General features: G+C 39.7%; 2 protein-coding genes across 2 annotated transcripts; both read left to right on the plus strand.

The window, feature by feature from the left end:
* The first annotated feature begins 6,426 nt into the window (after nt 1–6,426).
* Nucleotides 6,427–7,719, plus strand: LOC147639784 (pentatricopeptide repeat-containing protein At2g34400-like). The gene has a single exon (XM_086823915.1). The coding sequence runs from the start codon at nt 6,427–6,429 to the stop codon at nt 7,717–7,719; it is 1,293 nt and encodes a 430-aa protein (XP_086680041.1).
* A 119-nt stretch (nt 7,720–7,838) lies between these two features.
* On the plus strand, nt 7,839–9,293 carry LOC147639785 (pentatricopeptide repeat-containing protein At5g27110-like). Its single transcript, XM_086823929.1, has one exon. The coding sequence runs from the start codon at nt 7,839–7,841 to the stop codon at nt 9,291–9,293; it is 1,455 nt and encodes a 484-aa protein (XP_086680055.1).
* The last annotated feature ends 18,154 nt before the right edge of the window (nt 9,294–27,447 follow it).

The following is a 27,447-nucleotide window of genomic DNA, read 5'->3' on the forward strand; positions in this document are numbered from 1 at the left end:
AACATATGGCTTGAAAGTGTTATCGTGCATTATTCAAAGTGATGTTAGCCAATGTGGTTAATATAGAGAGGGGCCTCCCAAGCCCAACTATTGGTTAGCACACTAGCTAGTCATATCAGTGTGATAGTTGTCTGGACTAAGGGTGCATGGTACGGGACATGCATGTCTTTGACATGCAAGCTAGTCATGGTTGTATGGTCTTTGGCTTGGGGTTAGCTTACTATTGTATAGCCTATGGTTGGGTGATGAACCCACCTATGTCCTCATGGTATTATTGATGTGCTAGTGATTGTAGAGGATTACAAGTGCTTATGTGTGTGTAGATCTTGGGCAGCCTTTCAAGTAATTATAGTTCTTGCTTTGGGGTGTTCCATTTAGTATCATTGCTTTCTTAATGATTTGTTAAATACATTCATTTTATCTTTTTGTGAATCATGTGCATAGGTACACATGGAAACCACATGAGTTGAGGAACCAAATAGAGGATTTGAATTAGAAAATTTGATTATGCTTAAATCTTGTGTGTTTATGCATCATGTGCATGGATTACACATGGAAACTATGATTTGAGTAACCAAATAGAGGATTTAAATCAAAAAATTTAATTATGCTCAAATATGTGTGAGAAATCCAAATTTCATCAAGTTTTTTGAGTTTTTTAGAGAGAGAGAGAGAGAGAGAGAGAGAGAGAGAGAGAGAGAGAGAGAGAGAGAGAGAGAGGTTTTATGAGAACCTTAGAAGCATTGAAGCCTTTGGACGAGAATGATTTCTTTGAAGCCATCAAAAAGGTTTTTTGTAAGTGAGGATAAACAAATCAAAGGTCTAGGAAGGGAACAATTCATTATACAATGTTTTACTGAATGATTCAATTCTATCTTCATTACTGAAAATGAGGCTTTTGACATCCATAGTTGTGGGGAAGTATTTAGACATCCCGGGGGGCTATCCTCTGGGGGTTGGTGTGGGGGTCAGTGCTACAAGAAAGGGCCTAGCAGATTGGGTGATTAATAGGATTTATGAGAAAATAAAGAGATGGAACAATGTCATGCTCCCTTTTCACTCTAGGGTGGTGTGAGCAATAGTATTATGCTTGCCTATGTCCAATTTTTTTACACCACTTGTTGATTTCAAAGATATACAGAGATTAAACAATAAGCATGTTTTATATATTAAAGGATAATGTTCACTTATTTAGAACCTAGGACACATTCTCATTACACATTTTCATTTGTTTAGGTGATATCACATTTTTTATTGCGATAGAATAAGGTATATATATTGTGGTTATAATAATGGATAGAGGATATGAACAATTATGGTTAGTCCAAGGTTAAGACCTTTGACATTCCTCTTGAGGGCTATTTAAGCAAGCGGAAGTCATTACATAACACTACACACAATTAGTCAAGTTTATGATCTTCTCTTCATGAGTGAAATCTAGCTTGTTGTGATGATGTTTATTTGATAAGCCCCTTTAAATAAATTAGTATCATAACTTGATGGGTGATGTGGGAAAGAAGAGCTTTGGCATTAACCTTTGTTATGATAGGCTTGGTAGATGGTAAGAGTTTCTTGTTTCCTTGATAGTTAGGAGAGATGATATTGCTAAGCCTCATCGCTAAGAGTTTCTTGTTTCCTTGATAGTTAGGAGAGACATGCTATTGCTAAGCCTAATCGATAAAAGCATGTCACTAGTTTCTCAAGGTTCTTTGTGGTTAAGAACAAATAACATTATTAGTAGGATGGTGTAATTCTCACACATCCATAAAATAAGCGACAAAAGAAAGTCATGTTGTTCTCAAATGGTGAAAATTTTGAGGAAACTTTCTTCAACAAAGTTCTAGAGGACATTGTGATTAACGTGCCTAAAAAATTTGAGATGTATATATATTTGGAGCTAGGAGATATAGGCCTGCAATAAGGTTTAGGTTTGTAGAAATTTTGGTTTTTTCAATCTAATGTTTTGCATGCAATGTTATACTACGCCATTTAAGGTCCTTTTTTTCTCTTTGATTTTACACATAATCTTTGCCCATAAATTATGCAAGTAAGTGATTTAAAATCCTTTCAATGGCTTTCATAGTCATATCACTATGTTTGAAGTGCGGACTTGAGGCTTTTGGTTGTCTCACTCACGTAAGTTTTCCTCTCAAGCTCCCTAGCATGCAACACATGCATAGTTGAAAGGGTTGTCTCCATGAATTACAAGCTATTTGAGTATAATCCAAGAGCTCAAAGATAGAAACCAAAGAGAAGAGACGCAAGAGCAAGCTTGCATCAATAGACATGTGGATCAATATGTATTTTGCCCAATATTGGCATCAAGTTTGGCAAGAGAATGTGACTATCTCAAATAAATTGCTAAGATCATTTTGTTTGTAGCTTTGCTCTGATGATTAAGCAAAGTTGAAAAGATGGGTGAAAAATTGGATGCATCAGTGTTGCCTAATAATAGTAAGTTATAGATGTGTTTTGCCCAATATTGGCATCAAGTTTGGATTGTGGCTATTCTCAAATAAATTTCTAATGAGATCATTTTGTTTATAGCTTTGCTCTAATGATTGAAGATATTTGAAAAGATGGGTGGAAAATTGGATGCTTTAGTGTTGCTTGATAATAGTAAGTCGTATAGTATGGAAGTTAAAAATGATAAACTTGTTGGTTTTGAGGGAGATCACCACATGTCTAGAGAGAAGACCTTTAATGCCCATTTAGAAGACACTTAAGAAGGGGGTGATTAAAATCAAACAAGGGATCTCAATTTAAGGTAATGAGAGAAAGAAATTTTTGAGGCCGATATTCAACAAAAGGTATTGGAGTTTGATTGAAGAGCCCAAAGAGCATTATATATATGATTAGTATGCATGTGTAGGACCATATCATTTTATAAATAAATTTGACCAATTCCCTAATAACCAAATCTTGGAAGAAACACCCTTCGCAAGATTTATGAAGCAACCAATACAACTCGGTTGCATTACTTGAAGTAAAAGTTTCATATTTGAAGATGAAAAAGCACAAGATAGTGGTGTCTTTCTTGACAAACCTTAAAGAGGTACATGATGAATTATATGAATTAGAGATAAATTTTCTGATGTAGAGATGGTAACACTTACACTTACCTCCCCTTTATAAAAGTTTGTGTAGAGCTCTAATGGTTCATAGCACCCCCTCGTCCTTTGAAGAAGTTCCAAGCATTTCATCAAGAAGAGTTGAGCTCTAAGGGTTTGTGACACTCCCGCTTCCTTTAAGAAGTTTTAGGCATTTCACTTCAAAAAGAGTTGAGATCTATGGATATGAAAGGGTTCAAGGGGTGAAGAAGCATACAATGTAGGATCAAACTTTCAAAGAGGAAGAGGAAAATGGGGCCATGGAAATCCAAGGTTTAAACACTTCTTCTATTTATTATGGTCAACAACATCGAGGCTACAATGCATCTTACACCTCTAGAGGAAGAGGAAGTTTTAAACCATCTAATAATCATGCATTTCAAATCAAAGGTCCATTTAGCAAGAAATTTACTTTTAGCTGGTGGTATTGTTGATCAAGATATGAAGGTGAAATTTTACAAAGACAAGTGTCTTATCAAAGGACATGAAGAACAACTTCAAAGTTGTTGCTCATGGTGTGAGAAATGATGGAAAGATTTACGTATCTAGAACAAGAGGTGTGCTTGATATGACCAAAGTGATATTTCAGGACTATCACAAGCTTGATTTCACGGAGGTTCATATTTATTGATAATTACTCATGAAAGTATTGGGTGTATTTGTGTGCAAGCTACAAGCTTTTGAGTGTTTTTACGAGCAAAGTTGGAAAGCAGATCGAGGCTTTAAGAATAGATATAAGAGGTGTGTGTAACTTGAGGGCTTTCAATGATTTTTGCAAAGATCATAGAATTCACCACCATCAATTGACAAGTGCCTTGTTAATCACTCCGTAGGCTAACATGGTTTCACTCACTCGACCTACCATAAGGTGTATTGCCATCTTACTCACTCGAAACTACACTTATCTTTTGTAAGATGGCATTGGAACATATAAAGTGGCCTTACCTTGTGCTTAATAACAAATAGGAAAAGCCTGAGGACTTTGTGTACGTACTTACTTAAGACTAGTAATAAAGGCCATAACATTTTTAAATTTGGTTGGCTTAGTGTGAAAACTAGTCACTTGTATATGTGTCATTTTTTACAATAAGAAACACTCCCTTCTAATAGAATACTTGTGAGATCTTCTCTTCCCTCTTCTTGCTTTCATGCATATGATATTAAGTCTTGCTTGCTTGATGGATGCACGCTAAATAGGTTTGTTTGTAGATTTCACCCTACATAAGCTTCTTTTTCTTCCCCTACTCTTTCGTGAGAGAGAACCACCACAAAGAACATTCTCTCTTTGCCTCTATCTAAGCATCAAGAGCTCTAGCTTCACCCCATTGGCAAGGAACATTCTTGTGTCGTAATGGAGTGAGGACATGATGACGTGCTAGCGTGAAAACTAGTCACTTGTATATGCGTAATTTTTTACAACAATAAGCAATACTCCCTTCCAATAGAATACTTTTGAGCCCTCTCTTCCCTCTTTCTTGCATGCATATAATATTAAATCTTGTATTCTAGATAGTTTTGTTTGTAAATTTCACCCTGCATAAGCTTCTTCCTCTTCCCTTGCCTTTTGTGAGAGGGAACTACCATGAAGAACATTCTCTCCATGCCTTTTGTGAGAGAGAACCACCATGAAGAACATTCTCTATTTGTCTCTTTCTAGGCATTGAGAGCTCTAGCTTCACCCCATTGGCAAGGAACATTCTTGTGTGGTAATGGAATGAGGATGTGATGGTCAGTGCACCCACATTGGGAAATTATAATTGCGGCTCTAAGGCAAAGCCCAATGACACATGCTTTGGCAAGACTAAGGTGAGCTCTTGTCTTGAACATATTTGATGCCCTCTGGTAGGGACTACTAGCTCCATCCAGTTGACCATTCCAAGCTATTGGGATTACCTGATATTGCCTGGTGAGTCACACTCCAAAAAACATACAGTTTTGGAGTCTTAGATGTGTTTAGTTTGTTGTTTTTTATTTAGTTTTGAAGCTTGTTATCTCTTAGAAAGGGAAAACCCTAATGCTTGGTGATTTGCATAATTTTAAAGATCATAAGGCTTTATTCTTGTTGTGTTGAGCCAAGATATATCTTAGCAAGCATAATTAGGAGTGGAATCCACTCCGAAAACATAAGCATTAAGCGCTATTAAGTGTGGATTAGAGAGGATAGTTAATTTTTGTTCATGCATTTCATATTTTTTCATGCATTGTTTGAATTGGTAGCTTAGAAGCATGTAAAAATCTAAATAATAAAAAAAAGTTAACTACCATTATCTAGGATTAGGATCCTTAATCATCACCTACAAGTCTAAGAAATAATTAAATACCATCACTAGCTAGGATTAGGAGAAGAAGAAGGATAGATGAAAAGTCCAAGAAGTGCATATTTGTTGGTTATGCCTCAAATAAAATGTGAGGGTTATTTTGATCCTCATGAGAGGAAGATTATCATCACGATTATTATTAGTCGTGATGTCATTTTTTATGAACATAAGAATTTTCACATCAAAAATAGAAAAACTCTTTATCTTGGTTTATTTTTCACCTCCACAGGTGGTGAAAAAGCCTCCACAGTGGTACTTGAATAAATGATTAAAGATAGCAAGATTGAAGATCGTGAACACGCTTCAAAGCACATCTTCATGCATGTAAGGAGTAGGCAAAAATACACTTTCTTTACATTAATTTCCATTCCATGATGAGATATGCCATGGACATTATTGTATCATTTTGGTCTCATAGGCCCATTGGGTCTTTAGTACACGCTTAATATATCTTTGTTTCTTTGTTTCACTCTCTCTCCCTCCCTCCAAAATCAAAGCTCACTACTTCCTGTCTTTGAGCACTTTACTCCCTCCACCCTCCTCTGCCAATGGGAGGAGGTTTTGGTTTTTAACTAATAGAAGGATATTAAAGGCAATTAAGGCTTAATTTTTTTCAAAATTACACAATTTTACGATTGGATGCGGCTTTTCCAAAATCCAATTGACTTGACGCCGTTATGGGTGAGACCCCCCACTTTGGGACATGTACACATTGTAGTGCACCCATCTTGAGACCGCCCACTTTGGGACATTTACACGTGTTAGGTTGTTCACACTCAGGGCGCCCTGTGGTTGTTCACACTGGAAGACGCCGGTTGGAGGGACATGAGCTGTGTTCAGTGATACGTAGACACTCTGTGCGTGCCCTCTTCGAGCTTGATGAAGGCGATCAAGATGTTCGCCAGGTGCGTTCGTCTTGTCGTGGCAATCTTGCAGTGCTTGGCGTCGAAAATTCCTGAAGACTTTGGTTGTATCACAACCTGGATGCAAGCGAGAAGATGCTGCCTCGCCCGATCGGGGCAGCATGGCGTGCAGCCCAATCCAAGCATGCAATCCGTCTGGGATCAATGGCACCAGCAAGGCCAGAAAACATGCAGGATAAGGTTTTTGCCAGGGACCATGAGCTCCAAGTTCTGTGCGAACAAGGAAACCTGGAAGGAGCCCTGGATGTCCTTTCTTGCATGGGCACCACCGTCCCTTCTCACAGATCCTACCTCTCTCTCCTCAAGGCCTGCAACAGGCTCAAGGACCCTGCCCATGCCCGCCAAGTCCATGCCCACCTCGCCTACCATCGCCTTGACCTCACCAGCACCCTTGGTGACTCCCTTGTTGTCACCCTTGCCAAATGTGGTGCCACAGAGGAAGCACACTACTTATTGCTTAGCTTGCCACATCGTACCGTCTTCTCCTGGACAGCCATCATCTCTGCTTATACCGACTGTGGCCGCGCCCCCAAAGCACTGCAAACATATGCCTACATGCTACAGGATTGTATTGAGCCCGACCTCTACACGTTTGTCAGCCTCTTCAAAGCTTGTGGCAGCATTCCCAACCTCGAAGAGGGCAGGAGACTGCATGCGGATGCCCAGAGAAAGGGCTTCACATCCAATGCTTTTGTTGGTAGCTCCCTTGTGAGTATGTACGGCAAGTGTGCTAGCATTATGGAAGCCGAGAAAGTGTTTGTAGAAATGTGCCATCATGATGTTGTGTCATGGTGCGCAATGCTCTCAGCATATGTTGATGGGGGCCTGGGAGAAAGGGCATTGCAGCTCTACCGACAAATGCAGGAGGGAGATCCAAGTCCATACAAGCTACTGTTTGTGATGGCCTTTCAAGCATGTGGCTCCCTTGCAGAAGAGGAAGATGCTCTTTTTGTTCAAGAGCAACCCACCAAAGTGGTGTCTCTGGATATTGGCCAGGCATTACATGCTGAAGCACGCAGGAAGGGATTTATTTCAGATGTGTTTGTTGGTAGTGCCCTTGTGAGTATGTACGGCAAGTGTGGGACCATTGTGCATGCAGAGGATGTGTTTCTTGGGTTGTCCCAGCATGACAATGTGTCATGGAATTCCATGCTCTCAGCATATGTGGAGCAAGGCCAAGCAGTGAAGGCTTTATGGCTTTACAAAAGGATGCAAGAGGAAGGCGTGATTGTAAACAAGCTGACATTTGTAATTTCCCTTCAAGCATGTGGCATTTTTGCAGAGAAGGAAGAAGCTATCATTGCAGAAGGGCAGCCAACCAAAGTGGTTTCTCTGCATTCCATGATGACGCTGCAAGGAAGGAATTAGCTTCAGATGTCTTTGTTGGTAGCACCCTTGCAAGTTTGTATGGCAAATGTGGGAGCATTGTAGAAGTAGGGAACATATTCAGTGGGCTGTCCCAGCACAATGTTGTATCATGGACTACGATGGTTTCAGCATATGTTGAGCAGGGGCAAGGGGGCAAAGCTTTGCAGCTGTATGAACAAATGCAAAAGAATGGGGTGAGTCCAGATCAGCATGCATTTGTGATTGCCATTCAAGCGTGCAGTGTCCTTCTAGAGAAACAAGAAGCTATACTTATGATGGGACGGCTGAGCAAAACGGTGGCTCTTGAGGTTGGCCAGGCATTGCATGCTGAAGTCAGGATGAGGGGCTTTGCTTCAAACATCTTCATTGCTAGCACTCTTGTAAGTATGTACGGCAAGTGTGGGAGCATTGCGGAAGCAGAAAACGTATTCAATGAGTTGCCGGGGCATAATGTCGTGTCTTGGACTGCGATGCTTTCAACATATGCTGAACAAGGCCAAGAGTACAAGGCTCTGCAGTTGTACCATCAGATGCAAAAGGAAGGTACACATCCTGACCAACATGGGTTCACAATCGTCCTTCAAGCATGTGGCACGCTTGGAGAGAAAGAAGCAGCCACTCTATTGGAGGGACAACCTACCAAATTGGTCTCTCTAGAAATTGGCAAGGCGCTACATGTTGATGCGAAAAGAAGGGGTTTTATTTCAGATGTCTTTGTTTGTAGCTCCCTTGTCAGTATGTATGGCAAGTGTGGTACCATCACGGATGCAGAGAATATGTTCAACACGGTGCCCCAGCACAATGTCATGTCATGGACTGCCATGCTCTCTGCGTATGTGGAGCAGGGCCAAGGGGACAAGGCTATACAGCTGTACAAACACATGCAAAAGGATGGTGTGACTTTGGATGATGTTATACTTTTCTGCATTTTGAAAGCCTGCAGCGGAACAGGAAGCCTTGAGGTCTGTAGGGAGCTTCATTTCAGTATTGTCTCTGCTGGGTTTGATTTGAGTCTTATGCTGACAAACACTCTTATTAATGCATATGGGAATTGTGCAAGCATGGTGGATGCCCAGGCAGTTGCTGATGGACTGCCCCAGCCTGATGTGGTGTCATGGAATGCTTGCATAGCTGGCTATGCACAGGATGGAAACAGGGTGGCAAGCCTGCAAGTGTTTGAGAGCATGCAACTAGCAGGTAATGAGCCAGAGGGAATCACATTCCTTTCACTTCTGTCTTTCTGCAGTCACATGGGCCTCGTTGACAAAGGATTTGAGTACTTTGAAACAATGAGCAGTGGTTATGGTATAAATCCAGACTCAAAACACTACATGGTAATAATAGACCTCCTCGGGCGTGCAGGGGACTCAGAGAGGCTGAAAGACATTATGCGGAGAAGTCCTATGGAGAGTAATGTGTCCATGTGGTTATGCTTGCTGGGTGCATGTTGTAAACACGGCAATGTGGAGCTAGGAAAATATGTGTTTGATCATGTAGTGGATTTACAACCCAAAGAGGCTGCTGCATATGTTTTGATGTCAAACATCTATGCCAATATAGGTTTGCAGGAGTGAATGATGTAGAGAAGTGGAGCACTAGAAGAAAGATGCATAGAGAGAAATAATTGAGAGCAGAAAGCACGCACTTGTATGATAAGAGATTGTAGGCACTTACTCATCGTGTCAAGGATGGATAAGACGCCTTTGGGGAGAGCAAATCACCTGAGCATCCCCTTCTTGTTACAACCACCTCTTCCAACCAAATGTGATCAAAATCCAAAAGCAACTTGATATGCATTCACCTCAACCATCAAATAATTAAAGCTTTTCCTGATCTTCCATAGTGTATGCAGGGCTGAGGTGGCTGTATTAGGAGGTGACTTATGTTGAGGTCTGTGTTTGAAAGGTTCAGCCTTGGCAGCTCTGGTGTTGTCTAGCTGGAGTGACTACTTAGGAGATGGCTCATGATCGTTATAGGCTTGACTTACTGTGGAAAGAAACTGCATTGCCTTGTCTCCAAGGAGGAGATGAGGATTATATTGTTGAGTTTTTACAGGACAGCTTTATTTTGTTGGTTCATGCTCATTGTGTAACAATAATGGACAAAGATATGCACTGTCAAATGCGAGAAATTTTGAAAGAGGCAATTTTTCAAGCCTTGCTGTTTGTTCAATTCAAAGAGAAATTGGAGACAGTTAGAGATTACGCACAACCACAACATGGCCTTTAATTAACACAAGTCTTGTAATTTAGCCATAAAAGTGGCTTTAACCAAAACAATGGCTCAAAGATTATTTACAAATTCTGAAGAAATAAAAAATAAAATCAACTCAAAATGCCATAAAATTACTTGAGCACACTTGGTTAATATGCATTTTACACATTGGAGAAGTTTTTCAAAAAATCATATATCTTGCAAATTTGCAATTTCCAAAAATACCAAGGATACATAAAATGCTAGATTTGTCTTCCCTTTGAGTAGAATATGTAAAAAGTATGTCTTTAGTTGATGGAAGTGACATGACAATGGCTTATTTTCATATAGAAGCCTTTTTAAAAAAAAATTACTTGGGTGCTTATAAGAAAGTATATAAGTTGCTGTCATAACGAAACTAAAATATAAGTGTTTTTTTAGTTTGAATTTCCAACTAGTATCTTGTGTTGAGAATACTTGTCTAGAAGGAATTTCCATGTGGCCTCATTGGTGGAAGAGGTTTTTTAAAGACAAAAGTATCCAAAAGTAGTGAAAATGGTTTTGAATGGAAATAATACTAGTGTATCGAAAAGAAATATTTTATCAAGCACAAAGTGAAAAAGGAAAGAATTGCAAGAGAGCAAACAAAAGCTCAACTCCAAAAAATGAAGAAGGGTACCTTTACCAACTAGAAGAAAATTTAGCAATATTAATAGTCTAAATTGTGTTTTGACCTTTTTTTCATTATTCAAGCACTACACATGCATCCTTACGTGCCACCAAGGGGGAGTGGGAGGAAACCTTGGTCAAGAGGATGTTACATCCCCATATTGAGATGTCAAAGCTGCCTTCATCAATGAGGCTAATTATTTTGGATTTAGCCAAGTTGCATGTAAACCTTGAGGCATCAACAAAGCATTGTATTATGGCAAGGGTCCTCCTAAAGTTCTCACCATAAGCCTGGAGAAACAATAGAATCATCTACAAAACATTGAATCACCATCTGTTTTACCTCCCTCTAGTTTAAGACCAATTATTTGACCCTTCTCACTAGCTAGCGCCAAGGCCAAAATCAGGGAATGTGTAATGACAACAAACAACAACGGGGCTAGTGGGCATTCTTGTATCGTTGATTTATTAAGATAGAATTCCCCAACAAACAATCCATTCATAAGCTAGCCTCACCAACAAAACATAAGACATATATGAAAGTACATATAAAGTTACCAAAGCCCATTTTGGAGAGAACCGTACTAGAGACTTCTATTAAGTAATATAAAATCATACAAAGGGAGATCTCGAACCGAAAGGTAGGGAGATTTCAACCAATCGGGGGCATTATGCTACCATAAAAGCCCTGTAGGAGTGGAGGAGAAGAAAATACCATGGTTCCACTCTCATTAATCTGTTGCATTTTGTTTGCGCAACTCTAGAAGATCCCTCTATATGGGCCAGGTGGCCAAAAGAGTATGAACGATGTCACACCATATACTGCAAATACACTAGGTGTCATAAACATTAATAGCCTCTTGAAGGTGTGAGACCCCTATTATTGCAAGCAAGGAGGCTTTCCTACTGAGCGCATCGGCTACCACATTTTCTTTCCCTGGTCGGTACTTTATGTCAAAGTCAAATTCCTGCAGGTCTGCATGCACCTTCTTTGACGCATGTTGAGATCCCTTTGGGTGAAGATCCACTTCAAACTTTGATGATCTGCCATCAAGGTGAATCTCTGTCCCAAGAGATAATGTCTCCACAACTTCAGAGCATAAACTATTGAGAGTAACTCCAAGTCGTGGACAGCATAATTTCTCATGCGTTCTGAGTTTTCTCGATTCATAGGCTACTGCATGACCTTCCTACATAAGAGCACCTCCTAGGACAAAACCACTGGCATTTGTCACTACCTCAAACGGTAAGGAAAAATCTGGCAATTTTAGGACAGGGTTGTTACTAAGGCTGTCTTCAGCTTGTCAAAAGCACTCTAACACATAGCGGCCCAATGAAATAGGGTGCTCTTCTTGAGAAGGTTAGTCAAAGGGGATTTTATTTGAGCATACATGGGTATAAAGATTCTATACCATCCTGTTAATCCCAAGAATCCTCTGACTTCAGTCACTGTTTTGGGCTCTGACCAATCCACGACTACTTGGATTTTATCGGGGTCAGTAGAAATCCTGTCTTTAGATACTATAAATCCCAAGTATTCGACATGGTCAACAGAGAAAGTGCACTTGCCCTTCTTTGCAAATAGTTGGTGCTTCCTTAGGATCTCCAAGACTTTATGCACATGACCTTCATGATCTGCTGCATTCTTGGAGTATACCAGGATATCATTGAAAAAGATAAGAACAAATTCATCCAAGTATTCTCTGAGAATGTCCTGCATGAGGCGATTAAACGTTGCTGGGGCATTAGTTAATCCAAACGGCATGACCGTGAATTCATAATGCCCATAGCGAGTATTGAAGGCTATCTTTGGGATATCTTATTCCTTGATTCTGATCTGGTAATATCCAGATTTGAGATCTATTTTTGTGAACATTTGGGTTCTACTTAACCGATCCAGAAGCTCACCAATCCTAGGGATAGGATACTTATTTTTTATTGTTAATTGATTTAATCCTCTGTAATCAATATAGAATCTTAACATTCCATCTTTCTTTTCCTGAAAAGAACGGGCGCACCCCAAGGTAAAACACTGGGTCTTACGAATCCTTGCTCTAGCAGTTGTTGTAACTACTCCTTAAGTTCTATGGACTTCATGAGTCGGAGAGGCATCATCTCAATCAGCTCTTTTGGGAATACATTAGCGTACTCACTTAGCCATTCTAGTTCCGTTGTTGAGAGATAGCAATTGCGTTTGTGCAATGCTACATTGTATGGATGATGGGTGAATTGTGGAACACCTCGATTAAGAGGGGGTGTTGAGAGATATAATCGCAGTGTAGTGTGTATGTGGGAAAGCACCCTAGAGGTGCAAGATATTGTGGTGAGATAGGAATGCCACATGTAATATTGCATGGTGTGTGAGAGTTGACCAAAAGAGTGGAAAAGGAGTTGCCACATGGATGATGATGTGTAAAGTGGGATAAGGCTTGAGAGCCTATATCATTGTATAGTTCATTGTGATATGCAATAGAAGGGAATAGTGTTGAGTGTGCAATCTCTCTCTCTCTCTCTAGTCATGGAGTTTTTAGTGTGGTTTAATCCACCTTAATCTTATGCTTAATCTTGTCTCCTTCACCATGACCAATCCCGTTTCTAGAATCTTAACATGGTATCAGAGCCAAATGGGCTCTTGGTCATGGGTGATTATTATGTATATTAGTTTGGTTGTGTGTTTCTTTGATTAAGTATTATTTTCAGCTTATTATGAAAAAAATTATGCACACTCATATTATCATTTGGATTTGCATTTGTGAGGATTTGAGAGGAGATTTGCAACAAGGAGGTTGCATAGAAGCTTCCCAAGAGAGTTGCAAATGGAGTTTTGCAACATGGAGAGTTTGCTCATCATCAAGGAAGCTGAAAATGGAGATTTCAGTATTATGACGGCTATGGAGTCTTCATCACCGTCAAGGAGAAGCTGCCAAGAGAAGATATGCTGCTGATTATGCCTCAAGAAGGTTGGTTTTGTGAAGTTTTGCCTCAAAGTTTTGTATTTGAGCATGGAAGAATGTTCATATTTGAGAAGGGTTGCTATGTGTGGGATTTGTGGATCCCATGGTTCTTTGCATTTAGGCAAAGAGTGTAAGAGGTGCAATGCTTGTCTAAGAAGGGACAAGCGGTTATGGGCTTAGAAGAAGTCCATGGTTGAGCACATTGGAAAGAGTGATGCTCATGGTTTTGCTCATAGAAGATGGGCAATGTTTGGTGGAAGCTTTTGGAGTTTTCACATTGGTTTGCACCTTGGTTTCTTGAGAGAAACCAAAATGGAAAAGCACCCTTGAATGGATGCATGCATTGAAGGAAAAGCATGCTGATTTGGAGGCCATGAAGGCCATGTCAATGGTCATGGAAGACCTCAAAATGGAGGTCTTGGAGAGGCAAGTAGCAATGCGGGATGCTATGGAGTTTTGAACCTATTGAGAGAGGTGAAAGGCAGCATGAATAAAGCGAGCTTATAGTAAAATGGCTCTAGAAGGAATGTTGTTGTACAGCAGAGGAGGAGAACCCATCATACAAGGTCATGAGGAGGTCGGTCACTATACGAGCTGGAATGAGCTCCAACAGGAAAAAAACAAGCAAGCAAGTAGCCATGGAAAATTCAGAGGCGCCAGTAAGGGTTGAAGAGCAAGCAAGTTCTTCTATGACGGCATAAAAGCGAGAGAGCTCAAGCGTAGAGAAAAAGGTGCAAGCGAGCTGCGTGAAACAAAAAGAAATCAGGTTTTTTTTTTAAAAAAAAAACATTGAAGAAGCTTGCATTCAGTGGAGAGCAGAAAATCTCCACTGCAGGGAATAGTAGGCGAAATCGAACAGCACCAGAGAGCGAGGGGGTAAGTGCAGCATGGAAGCTCTAAGGAAGAGCTAGAACCATGGCAACATCAAGGTTAAAACAGGCGCAAAGAAACCGCAGCTTGCTGAAGCAGACCAATATTTTGCTGAGCTTTGAGAGCCACGACATCACGATTCTCTGCCGTGTATGTGTATTGAAGAGCTATCGTCAAAGCAAAACACTGTGTGGCGTGCAGCAAGAGAAGCAACGGCTGCTGTGCAGAAGCAGTCCGTCGTGAGGAGGAAGATGACCAGAGTGGGTCCCGTCTCTGCAAATGTAATGCAGAGTCCAGAGCATCTGTGCTCGCACGCGGAAAGGAAGCGACGCCGAGCTAAAAGTCCTGCACGTCCAGATTTGCAGGCGCCAGCTATCTGACACGTGGCTGCATTAAAAAAAATTAAATTAAATTAAATTTCTGATTGGTTCTTTAAACCCTCATTGATTATAAGGGTGCATTCGCACACACATGAATTTTTTTCCTTTCATACACACGTAAGGGTCCGCTGCCCGGCTTTGGCCAAAAAGGCTTTGTAATTCTTTATTTTTTCACCCATGTATATGAGGACAAACTATGCCCGAGCCTGCATGCTAGAGATATGTATTCACCCAGATGATGGACAAATCGTCCACGAGCATGCGTGCTCAAAACAGAATTTTTTGTAATCATCCATGGTATGAGGGTAACCTACCCGAGCTCACCGAGAAGCTCAAAATGGTTGTGGTATGATGTGTGCAAGAACGATGCACGTGTGAGGTGCATGCGCATGGGTTGGATCCCACCCGAACTTCCATGTTCAAATCGGACTCAGTGGTTCCGCTGTGAGCGATGAGTCGGCTCAAAATGGACTAGGTGTCTAAGATGGTAGACATGGGCACACATGTTTGGATGATGGACACTCCAATGTATCATTGAGGGGGAGTGTTGAGAGATAGCAATTGCGTTTGTGCAATGCTACATTGTATGGATGATGGGTGAATTGTGGAACACCTCGATTAAGAGGGGGTGTTGAGAGATATAATCGCGGTGTAGTGTGTATGTGGGAAAGCACCCTAGAGGTGCAAGATATTGTGGTGAGATAGGAATGCCACATGTAATATTGCATGGTGTGTGAGAGTTGACCAAAAGAGTGGAAAAGGAGTTGCCACATGGATGATGATGTGTAAAGTGGGATAAGGCTTGAGAGCCTATATCATTGTATAGTTCATTGTGATATGCAATAGAAGGGAATAGTGTTGAGTGTGCAATCTCTCTCTCTCTCTCTAGTCATGGAGTTTTTAGTGTGGTTTAATCCACCTTAATCTTATGCTTAATCTTGTCTCCTTCACCATGACCAATCCCATTTCTAGAATCTTAACACCGTAGCCTTGCATTTTCTATCTACTAGATTCATTTTAACAACATAGACAGTTTGCCTCTTTCTGAGTCCCTTCAACAATTTAGAAGCTTTGATTAATTGCAGAACTGGGGATCCAAAAATTCCAGTTCCTTGGAATTGATTCCCGTGCAGGTCGAGGAAAGAAATGGTTCCATTGTGACAGTGAATGTCAGCCTGATTCTTATGGAGCCAATCCATTCCAAGGATTCCGTCATAGATTCCCGTGCAGGTCGAGGAAAGAAATGGTTCCATTGTGACAGTGAATGTCAGCCTGATTCTTATGGAGCCAATCCATTCCAAGGATTCCGTCATAGATTCCCAAGGGTAAGACTTTGAACTGGCAGTCTATCGCATTCCCATCTAGATTAAACTGAATGCGGTCTATCTCATGGTATGTGAAAAGAACTGAATGCGGTCTATCTCATGGTATGTGAAAAGAATCTCATGGTATGTGAAAAGAATCTTCCCACTCGCCAATTCTACTTGCATAGGTTTCCCTATTTTTTGATCTAGGAATAACTTACGTAAGCATCCAGGGAAAACAAAAGAATGTGTACTGCCTGAATCAATTACCATTGTACTCTGCTGGAGTTTGGAGGACTGAGAACTAACGATTCTGTCCTTGATGTTCAATGGCGGCATAAATCTATCCTCTTTCTTCCTTCACTTCCTCAGCTATTGTGGCGGCTCTAGCTGCTGTAGTCTGAGGTGGAACTCTCTCTTTGGTTTCCCCGATTCTGGGAAGGAGTTCTAAGACTACTTTGCATTGAGGCTGCAGGCTGAGCTGGCACTCTTCTGGGGTTGCCTTGATTTTGGAGAGGGGGACCTTGATTGGTTTGATACGAAGGAGTCGGTCTGTGCATTCTAGGACCTTGGCTTCCTTGGCCCATTAACATAGAAGGAGTTGGGCAATCCTTGAGCTGGTGCCCAAAACCTTGACAACCGAAACACTTGTTTTCACTTTGAAGCTCTTCTTTCTGCATTCTAGAAAGAGCTGGAGTTCCTGAAAAAGAGCTTTGAGGAAAAGGTCTTCCTTCATTTCTGAAATTTCCCGTCTCCTAGTTCTGATTGGGACCTTGGTGTCTTTTAGGAGACGGAAGGTTGGAAGTACTTCCGGTGTTTGGAACCTTTTGAGAATGAGGGAGTTGGTTTTGGCGGGACCTTCACAACAAAGGCCTTGTACGGATGGCGAAGTCCTTCGCCATCCGTACTACTTTAGCCATGGAAACTGACTTGGCATTCTTTACCAGGGTGTCCAAGGGTTCATTCATTCCCCGAATGAACCTGGCCATCCTCTGTTCTTCATCCAACGGTGGCGAGCATTTGAGGAGGAGAGCGAACGTTTGGTGATACTCTTCAATAGTTCTACTCCCCTGGGTTAACTCCAAGAATTCATTCATCTTAGTTTCCAAGAAGCTAGGAGGACACAATCTCTTCCTTAGGTATGTCTTGAGATCATTCCATGTCTGGGTGTTTCGATCCAGATGGTTTGTCTCACAGTGGTTTCTCCATGCTACTCTGGCTGTTTCTACTATCTTCAGCCTTGCAAGAGCCACTTTACTTTTCTCATTGTAACCAGTGACATCGAAGTATTCTTCCATTTCTTCGATCCACTTTTCCCCACAGTCTCGCCCAAGTTTTCCCCTTCACCCTTGAAGGGACCTGTGGCTGAGATCTGTGAAGGGCTTTGTGAACATCGGGGTCAAGCTCTTCCTCATCCGTGAGAGGATCTGGCTGTCTGCCCCACGGTTCGCGTGTCTCATGATTCTGCCAAAATGATACATCGTTAAATTTCTATTTGATTTCGTCATCGAGGTCCTAAGACTTAAGAAGTTCGGAAATAATTACTTTAAACAAGATAATCGCTCTTATTAAAGATCTACGACATATTCAGCTGTCTTTAAAGAAGAATTGAAATGAAACCATAGTATTTCGATCATTATCCTCCAAAATATCCAGTCCATTGTTTTACAATCAAAATATCATCAGGACTCTCCGTTTTGAAGACCAGCTAGTCAACCAACGAGATCCAAATTCAAGTTCCAGTTCACATAGATAATTCCTTATCAGTCCATCCATATCTTCCTCGACATACGCATGGGTGTCCTAGCAACCGCCGCGAGCTCGTGTATCGAGCCTGGTCAGAACCCTCTAGGATCCTCCTTAGGTGTCCTAGCACTTCACTTAGGGACCGCTTCATCGGCCCTTGCGGCAGGTTTTGCCACTGTGAGCGACGTCCTTTGACGACTCCCCGCCAGCTATTGCAACATAACTCTCCTTAGTTTAAACCATAAGACAAATGCTTCCTCTAGCATTCTGGCGTAAGACAATCCTTTTCAAAAAACAGAGTTTCTATGCAAGTAAGAATATCCCGTTGAGTTTGATTCCACAAGACCCTTTTTCTCAAAATCCAAACTTTCTTAATGAAAATCATGAATCGCGTATCTCGGTAATCCACCCATCAGTTACAATAAATTTTTAATTAATTTTTCATCGATTTCGGGTCTTAAGGAAAACTTCTCTAAATTACAAGTATCTTACTGGCCCACCATTCTCACATGGTCGCGTGGTCTAACCATAAATTTCCAATCAGAAGAGAAAAATTATGAAAATTTATTCTTTCCTGGTCATAATAGAATTATAAATAGTTCTATTCGAGAATGATGGAATTTTATAAAGATAACTTTTTTTTCTAATAATCCATTTGTGAATATGCATACATCATTTTATTGATTTATTGACATAGAAATATCTTAAAATATTCTTTTCTCCATTTTGATCCCCAACATTAATATACCATAATTTTCTACATGAAATTATGGTGAAACATTCTCTTTTAACACTGAAATTAATTTATGCATTTTCTAATTAAAGTACGATGAAAATTTCTCTTTTAAATAAATAAAAATACCCATATTTGAAATATGCCAAAAATTCCTCTTTTAATATTTAAAATATTTGTATCTAGAATATCGTGGGAATTCCTCTTTTTGCATCTAAATTTTTATGCATGTACATATATAAAAATAAATCTAATAAAAATTCCTCTTTTCTCTATTCAAACAATTATGCATAAATACTTTAAAAGTATTCTCCATAAATATGACAAAAATCATTCTTTGAGCATAAAAATATCTATGCTTAGAATATGATGGGAATTCCTCTTTTCTCTATTTAAATAAATATGCATAAATACTACAAAAGATTTTTTTATAAATGTAACAAAAATTATTCTTTTAGCATAAAATGTTTATGCCTAGAATACGATGGGAATTCCTCTTTTTGTATTAACAGAATTATGCATAAAATTAAATTCATTAAAAAAAAAGTTTGCCATAGTTTTGCTGTATTTTTTGAGAATTCTCAAAATTCTACTTTTAATTAAATACCCATAATTATGAAATGTAATAGGAACTCCTCTTTTAAACTAAAATTTTACTATGCATACATAGCATAATTATATTTAAACCTTTTGACTATTCTTAAAGTATCCATTCATCATTACTATATGAAAATACTTACAAAAATATTAGCATAACTCTCTTTCAATCTTAAAATGAATTAATATGATTTTTCTTAATCATAAACAAGCTTAAAAGAATTAATCATCATTTTTAACTAGATTAAAATCATAAAAATATTTGATCTAGTTCTCTAGCTTATCAAGCCTAGAGTTTTGATTAAGATAATGAGATTATAATTAAGATCCATCCTTCTAACAAGGATCTAACCATACAAATAATTAATCTTTCAAAAGAAGAGATTTACTAATAAAAAAATATTATAATTAAGCATAAAGATTAATATTAAACCATTTAAACATTATGAATCATTAGAAAGCTTGATTTCAAGAAAAAACCATTTAATAGAAAGCTTCCCAAGCATTAGAGGGGTTGGGAAGGAGATAACCATTGAGAAAGATAGAAAAACCATTGGATTAAGGCTTACCTTTGATTTTGGCTTGATTCTTTAAAGAAATAAGTGAAGGTCACAAAGCAAGATTTGGCCACCAAGTTGGGGATGGTAATCTCCACCAACAGAGGATGGAGAATTGTGAAGCTCCAAAGCTTCCAAAAGTAGAGGCAAAATAGAGGGATAATAAAAATACATTTAAATGAAGATAATACTAGCATGTAATTACTCAAAGATGAAAATACAAAGAAATGAGGGTCTATTTAAAGATGAAGGAGGCCACTAACTAGATCCAATTGGGATTGAGAGGCTTCCAGCTTCAGTTTAATCCATTTTGGACGAGTTTGGCTTATTTTTTGATCCAGTTTGAAAGAGGAGAGAGGAGAGATAAAATATCCCAATTTTTTTGAATTAAAAATGCAAGGTAATGATGAAAAAAGGCACATCCTTCACGAGCCCTTTCCCTCCTTAATTTTTAACTAATAAACCCAGTACTTGGTCAACTCTTCATCTTATGTGAGCATTTACTTATTTTTGGGAGATTTTCTTTTATTCTTTGTATTTTTCTTATTGAAACACTTGGATTAATCCTATTGGCCCTTAAGAGCCTTATTTGGACCTTAATCAAAAAAATTTGAAAATGTGGACCCTTAGGCTAAGGTCTCTTATACACATAATCAGTTAATTTCTAATGCACATTGGAAAATTCTTTTTAAACTTCTATTTTAGGAGAATTCATCTTAAATATAAGGAGAAAATTTGTATCCAAAAATATCTCAAAATTGAATTACCTCTCTCTAGAACATTTTCTCTCTCTAGGCCAAAAACAAGGGAAAATACTATTTACTTGCATTCGAAAATATGGGATGATTACAAGGGACTAATAGGAGAGCTTATACATCTTTTAGGAGCTGAGAAGGAACCTTACAGAGAAGGCCTATGAGTATCTGGTCTTCCAGATATGTCACACTGTGATACTAAGAATAATCTCCCAGGTGGTGTCAATACTCAGCAGAGGTGGTGTGTATCATAACTGGGGTATCCAAAAGCAAACATCTCTGAGCTATGCCCTGATAAATATCACAGGAGATCACACTTGCAGCTATGGAGGATGAAATATCATCATCATGGTGGTGGAGTGTAGAAGAGAGATGAAGCAAGGAGAGAGAGAGAGAGAGAGAGAGAGAGAGAGAGAGAGAGAGAGATACTCAAGCTGTGGGATCCCTGTCCCCACCGTGCAATGAATTCAGGGGTGCTAGCAGCGGGAGTAGCACTTCTTGCGCAGGCCAGGGTCCCACACTCGGGGCCTCGCCCATGGATATCCGGACAAGAGACTAATCCATCGGTTCTTCCAAAACCGAACTCGAAAAAACTTCCCTTGCTCGGAAAGCACGTGCGATTCCTCCAGGATAAATTTTTCTCTAACGTAGTCAAAAGCCTTAAGTAACTAAACTAATCTGACCGAACCCGTAGTATCAAAGTCAGATCAAGGAAGAGATTGCACGTGGATCATAGAGACCAACGCTTTTTTCCTCATTGGTTGAGAGGCACAGCCGTTGATTCTTTTCCAAAGAACAATTTTTATCAGGGATTTACTTCATCTATCGTACCATAATAGAATTAAGTCTCATTTTAGGAATCCATCAGTCCAGCCCTAACCCCATCCACCAGTCTGGTGGGTTAGCCAACCGCCCAACCACTGTAGTGATGGGATCCAATTAAGAATTTGGTTAGGTTTTGTCCCGGGTACCAGTGAAAAGAGTTCCCAGGCCCCCTAGCCGGGTATTCATGCAAACTTAAAACTAGTCACACCACTTACACACCCAATATGAAATGGCATTTTTCTCAGCATCAACTATCTTTAAAAACAATCATTTAATGAAACCATTGTCTCACTGATCATAATCCTCAAAATCTCCGGTTGAATCCTTATTTCCAATCATTCCTTCATGGGTGTATCTATGGCCAGAACGCTCACCACCTGACCACTCAGGGGCCTTTTCGATAGTTCCTAGCTCATAGTAACTGGCAATATATTCACATATCAAAAATGGGATCTCCGTTGAAGATCAGCAAGATCAACCAACGGATCCATATAAAAGAGCCCTAAACTCATCCGTTGAGGAACCAGCAAGGTCAATCAACCAGATCCATGCCCGAATTCAGAAAACAACTCTTACTCCTTGTTTCAATATCTTCCACGACGCACGTGTGGGTATCGTCGGCGACCCAGAGCCCGAGCACCGTATGGTCAGCACCCTCTAGGATCCTTCGCAGGTGACCTAGCGCTTCACTCATAGGCCGCTTCCTTGGTCCCTCATCAACCGTACCGGAAGCTCACCATTTTAATCGAACTGAGGCTGGTCAAGACCTCGGCCGACCTTGCTACGCGAGACGTCATTCGTTGACTCTCCGTCAGCTGCTGTTGCAACTTTATTAGCTAGGTCTCCATGACCTTAATCACAAGACGGTCAAAACTCTTCCCCAGCATTCTTGACATAAAACAGTCATTTAAAAACAGGCCATAAATACAATTTCTATATTGAACTCTCATCTTTCCACATTAATCAACATTACTTAATCCACATTCATTTCATATAATTTCCCATTCTCATCCAATCACATCATTTTTCATCTCATCACTTCTTTCCTCAAATATCCTCATCCACTCATCCACTTGCATTTACCCATATCCACATCTCATTACATCACATTCATTCACATCTCATCCATTCATATTTACTCGATTCGCATCACATCACATCACATTCATTCACATCCCGATTCACATGACATCACATCCATTCTCATCCCATATCATTCATTCACATCTCGATTCACATGACATCACATCACATTCATTCACATCTCATCCATTCATATTTACCCGATTCGCATCACATCACATCACATTCATTCACATCCCAATTCACATCCCAATTCACATGACATCACATCCATTCTCATCCCATATCATTCATTCACATCTCGATTCACATGACATCATATCCATTCATATCCCATATCATTCATTCACATCCCGATTCACATGACATCACATCCATTCACATCCCATATCATTCATTCACATCTTGATTCACATGACATCACATCCTTTCACATGACATCACATCCATTCACATCCCATATCATTCATTCACATCCCGATTCATATGACATCACATCCATTCACATCCCATATCATTCATTCACATCCCGATTCATATGACATCACATCCATTCACATTCCATATCATTCATTCACATTCGGATTCAGAGACATCACATCTCATCCATTCATTTACATTTATCTGATTCACATCACATCTATTCACCTCACATCTCATCACATCTATTCACCTCACATCTCATCACCTCTATTCACATCACATCCATCCATCCATTCATTCCCTTCTATCTGATTCACATCACATCTATTCACCTTACAACTCATCACCTCTATTCACATCACATCCATCCATCCAGTCATTCCCTTCTATATCTGGTTCACATCACATCTTATCACATCTATTCACCTCACATCTCATCACCTCTATTCACATCACATCCATCCATCCATTCACATCTATTCATCTCACATCTCATCACCTCTATTCACATCACATCACATCCATCCATCCATTCACATCTATCTGAGATTCACATCACATCTCATCACATCTATTCACCTCACATCTCATCACCTCTATTCACATCACATCCATCCATCCATTCATTCCCTTCTATCTGGTTCACATCACATCTCATCACATCTATTCACCTCACATCCATCCATCCATCCATTCATTCCCTTCTATCTGGTTCACATCACATCTCATCACATCTATTCACCTCACATCTCATCACCTCTATTCACCTCACATCTCATCACCTCTATTCACATCACATCCATCCATCCATTCATTCCCTTCTATCTGGTTCACATCACATCTCATCACCTCACATCTCTATCTGGTTCACATCACATCTCATCACATCTATTCACCTCACATCTCATCACCTCTATTCACATCACATCCATCCATCCATTCACATCACATCTATTAACCTCACATTCTCATCTCTTCTATTCACAGAATTTAAGAGGATTCTAATTTTTGATATAAAGATTCTTTACGCATCTATTTATGCATAATTCAATTTAAGGAAAATAACACTTTTGAAATAAAAATAAATCCGTTATGCATCCTTCTATGCATAAATTCAATTTTAATGAGAAGAACACTTTTGAAATAAAAATAAATCTTTTATGCATCCTTCTATGCATAAATTCAATTTTAATGAGAATAACACCTTTGAAATAAAAATAAATTTCTTTATGCATCCTTCTATGCATAAATTCAATTTTGAAGAGAATAACACTTTTGAAATAAAAATAAATAACTTTTGATATAAAAATAAATCTTTTAGAATCCACAAATGGAGGGAATTACTCTTTTAGAATAACCTAATGATAAACTTTAGTTCTACAAAATTTAAGAAAATTTTGCCATAACCTCCTTTGTATGGCTGACCATTTCTCAATTTTTTACATTCAATTTATGACTTGAATTAATCCAATTTGAATTCTAATATCTCTAATCTACCCATTTTTCAAAAATCAAGAAAGTAAACAATGGAGTAGATTAAACTTTCTAGGATTAAGAAGGGCTGAATTATAAAGAAGAGAAGGGGGTGGCCTTTCCATCAAGGCATAGCATTAGATTTTAATTCAAACATTTACAAAGTATAAAATTTAAGAAAACCATAGATTTAAAATTCATAATAAGCAAGAATTAAGCTTACATGGAACTTGTAAGCTTTCCTTTGTCTTCAGGGATTGAGGGTTCTACTCTTGTTTGTTGCAACAAGAGTGGCCACCAGTTCTTTTGGAGAGGATTTAGTCAAAAAACAATTGAATTATCAAGTGAATTCAATGTATTTGACGCTGGGGAGGAGTAGAGTAACAGTGCATAAACACTATTATCCTTTTACAAGGGGGGAGGCTTCTATTTATAGGAAAAAGTGAGCCTCTAAGCAAGCAAACTGATTCTAGAATTTTTCAGATCAATTTGGTCACTTTTTGACCTTTTTTTTTGAGAAGAACTGATGAGCTAAATTGGATTCTAATTGAAAAATGATGACTCCTGAATTTTTGGTTGAAAATCGATAAATTGAGCAAAACCACAATGAGGATGAATGGGACGAGTCCCTATGATGTTCATGACTGGAATGACGAGAAATGATAACCCCCAACTCGATGATTTGGATGTTCGTAAAACTCTTCATAGTTCACAGCCTCGGCCTTTCAAGGGTGAAGGGGAAAACTTGGGCGAGGCTATGGAGAAGTGGATCGAAACAATGGAAGAGTACTTTGATGTCATCGGGTACAATGAGAAGAGCAAAATGGCTCTTGCAAGGTTGAAGATAGTAGAAACAGCCAAAGTGGCATGGAGAGTCCACTGCGAGACAAACCGTCTGGATCAAAATACCCAGACATGGAATGATCTCAAAATTTACCTAAGGACGAGGTTCTGTCCTCCCGGCTTTTTGGAAACAAAGATGAACGAATTCTTAGAGTTAACCTAGGGGAGCAGAACTATTGAAGTATATCACCAAGCGTTCGCTCTCCTCCTCAAATACTCGCCACCGTTGAATGAAGAACAGCTGATGGCCAGGTTCATTCGAGGACTGAACAAACCTTTGAATATTTTGGTGAAGAACGCCAAGCCGGTTTCCATGGCCAAAGCAGTGCGGATGGCGAAGGATTTCTCCAAGGCCTTTGATGTCAAGGTCCCACCAAGGCTAGCACCATCACCTTTCAAAAGGTTTTTAGTTCCAGAAGGTGATTCCAACCTTCCACCGCCTAAGAGATATCAGGGTCAAAGCCCAGGATATGGGAAGTTCCAGAATGGTTTCTATCCGCCAAAATCAAGGAAATCCCAGAGGTAGACCCTCTAGCCAACCCGCAATTTCAAACCAAAGTAATGCAGAATAGGGGGAGTCAAAGAGAGTTGTTCCCAAACCAGCCGTCCACTTCCAAGGCAGTAACGCTGGAAGTGATTGAAGAAGAAGAAGAAGAAGAAGAAGATGAAAGAGATCATACTCCACCTACGAGATGAGGACATCTTGCGTTTTTTAAGTGGGGTAGGATGTAAGATTCCTCCCCCAGCCCCTCAAGATGTCTAGTTTCTCCCCCCTGTAATCAATCCCCTTTTCAGAATAATAACAGATCTTGTTTCTATCTGTTTTGGTTAAGAGAGAGAAAATATTCTAGAGAGAGGTAATTCAGTTTCTAGATATCTTTGGATGGAAAAATATCCCTTCTTATTAAAATGATTTCCCCTGAAACAGAAATTCAAAAAGAACTTTCTAGTGTCAATTGGAATAAATTGAAAATAGGTAAAAGCTTGAGGGTCCAAATTTTCTGAAAATTTTGGATTAAGGTTCCTATGGACCAATAAGATTAATCCAAATGTAAGGAGGAGATAAATTGAAGAATAAAAGAAAATCTCCCAAAAAATGAGTAAATGCTCACATAAGATGAAGAGTTGACTAAGGACAAGGTTTATTAGTTAAAAAAGAAGAGATATTTAGAGGAAATGATGCATTTTTGACACCTCAGTGTGGGGAATTCCCCTCATGAAGGAGGTGCCTATTTCACATGTGTGGATGAGTTTTAAACTCACAAATAATGAGATATTTTTATCTCTCCTCTCTCCTGTTTCAATTAGATCCAAAAAGTAAGCTAAACTAATTTATGACATTCTTGGCTTCTTGGTTGATCCACTTTAGCCAAATTGTTCTGATACCAGCTGTGGTATCCCTGTCCCCACTGCGCAATGAATTCAGGGGTGCTAGCAGCGGGAGTAGCAGTTCTTGTGTGGGCCAGGGTCCCACACTCGGGGCCTCACCCACGGATATCCGGACAAGAGACTAATCCATTGGTTCTTCCAAAACTGAACCTGGAAAAACTTCCCTTGCCCGGAAAGCATGGGCGATTCCTCCAGGATAAATTTTTCTCTAACGTAGTCAAAAGTCTTAACTAATTGAACTGATCTGACCAAACCCGTAGTATCAAAGTGAGACCAAGGAAAAGATTGCACTTGGATCATAGAGACCAACGCTTTTTTCGTCATTGAGAGGCACAGCCGTTGATTCTTTTCCATAGAACAATTTTTATCCGGGATTTACTTCATCTATCGTACCATAACAGAATTGAGTCTCATTTTAGGGATCCATCAGTCCAGCCTAACCCCATCCAGTCCCGTGGGTTAGCTAACCGCCCAACCACTATAGTGATGGGATCCAATTAAGAATTTGGTTAGGTTTTGTCCCGGGTACCAGGGAAAAGAGTCTCCAGGCCCCCTAGCCGGGTATTCATGCAAACTTAAAACTAGTCACACCACTTACACACCCAATATGAAATTGCCTTTTTCTCAGCATCAGCTATCTTTTTCATCGGTGTATCTATGGCATCATTGGCAACCAGAGCGCTCACCACGTGACCACTCAGGAGCCTTTTCGATAGTTCCTAGCTCAAAGTAATCGGCAATATTCACATATCAAAAATGGGATCTCCGTTGAAAATCAGCAAGATCAACCAACGGATCCATATAAAAGAGCCCTGGACTCATCCGTTGAGGATCGAGTTCACAAAACAACTCTTACTCCTTGTTCCAATATCTTCCATGACTCACTCGTGGGTATCGTCGCGACCGAGAGCCCGATCACCGTATGGTCAGCACC

Source organism: Cibotium barometz, chromosome 3 (genome assembly GCF_041138505.1).
Source record: "Cibotium barometz isolate CiBa-2024 chromosome 3, ASM4113850v1, whole genome shotgun sequence".
Taxonomy (NCBI): Eukaryota; Viridiplantae; Streptophyta; class Polypodiopsida; order Cyatheales; family Cibotiaceae; genus Cibotium; species Cibotium barometz.

Bases quoted from the DNA above. Each gene is read 5' to 3' on its own strand.
- LOC147639784 (XM_086823915.1), top strand. From the start codon at position 6,427: ATGCTGCCTCGCCCGATCGGGGCAGCATGGCGTGCAGCCCAATCCAAG.
- LOC147639785 (XM_086823929.1), top strand. From the start codon at position 7,839: ATGGTTTCAGCATATGTTGAGCAGGGGCAAGGGGGCAAAGCTTTGCAG.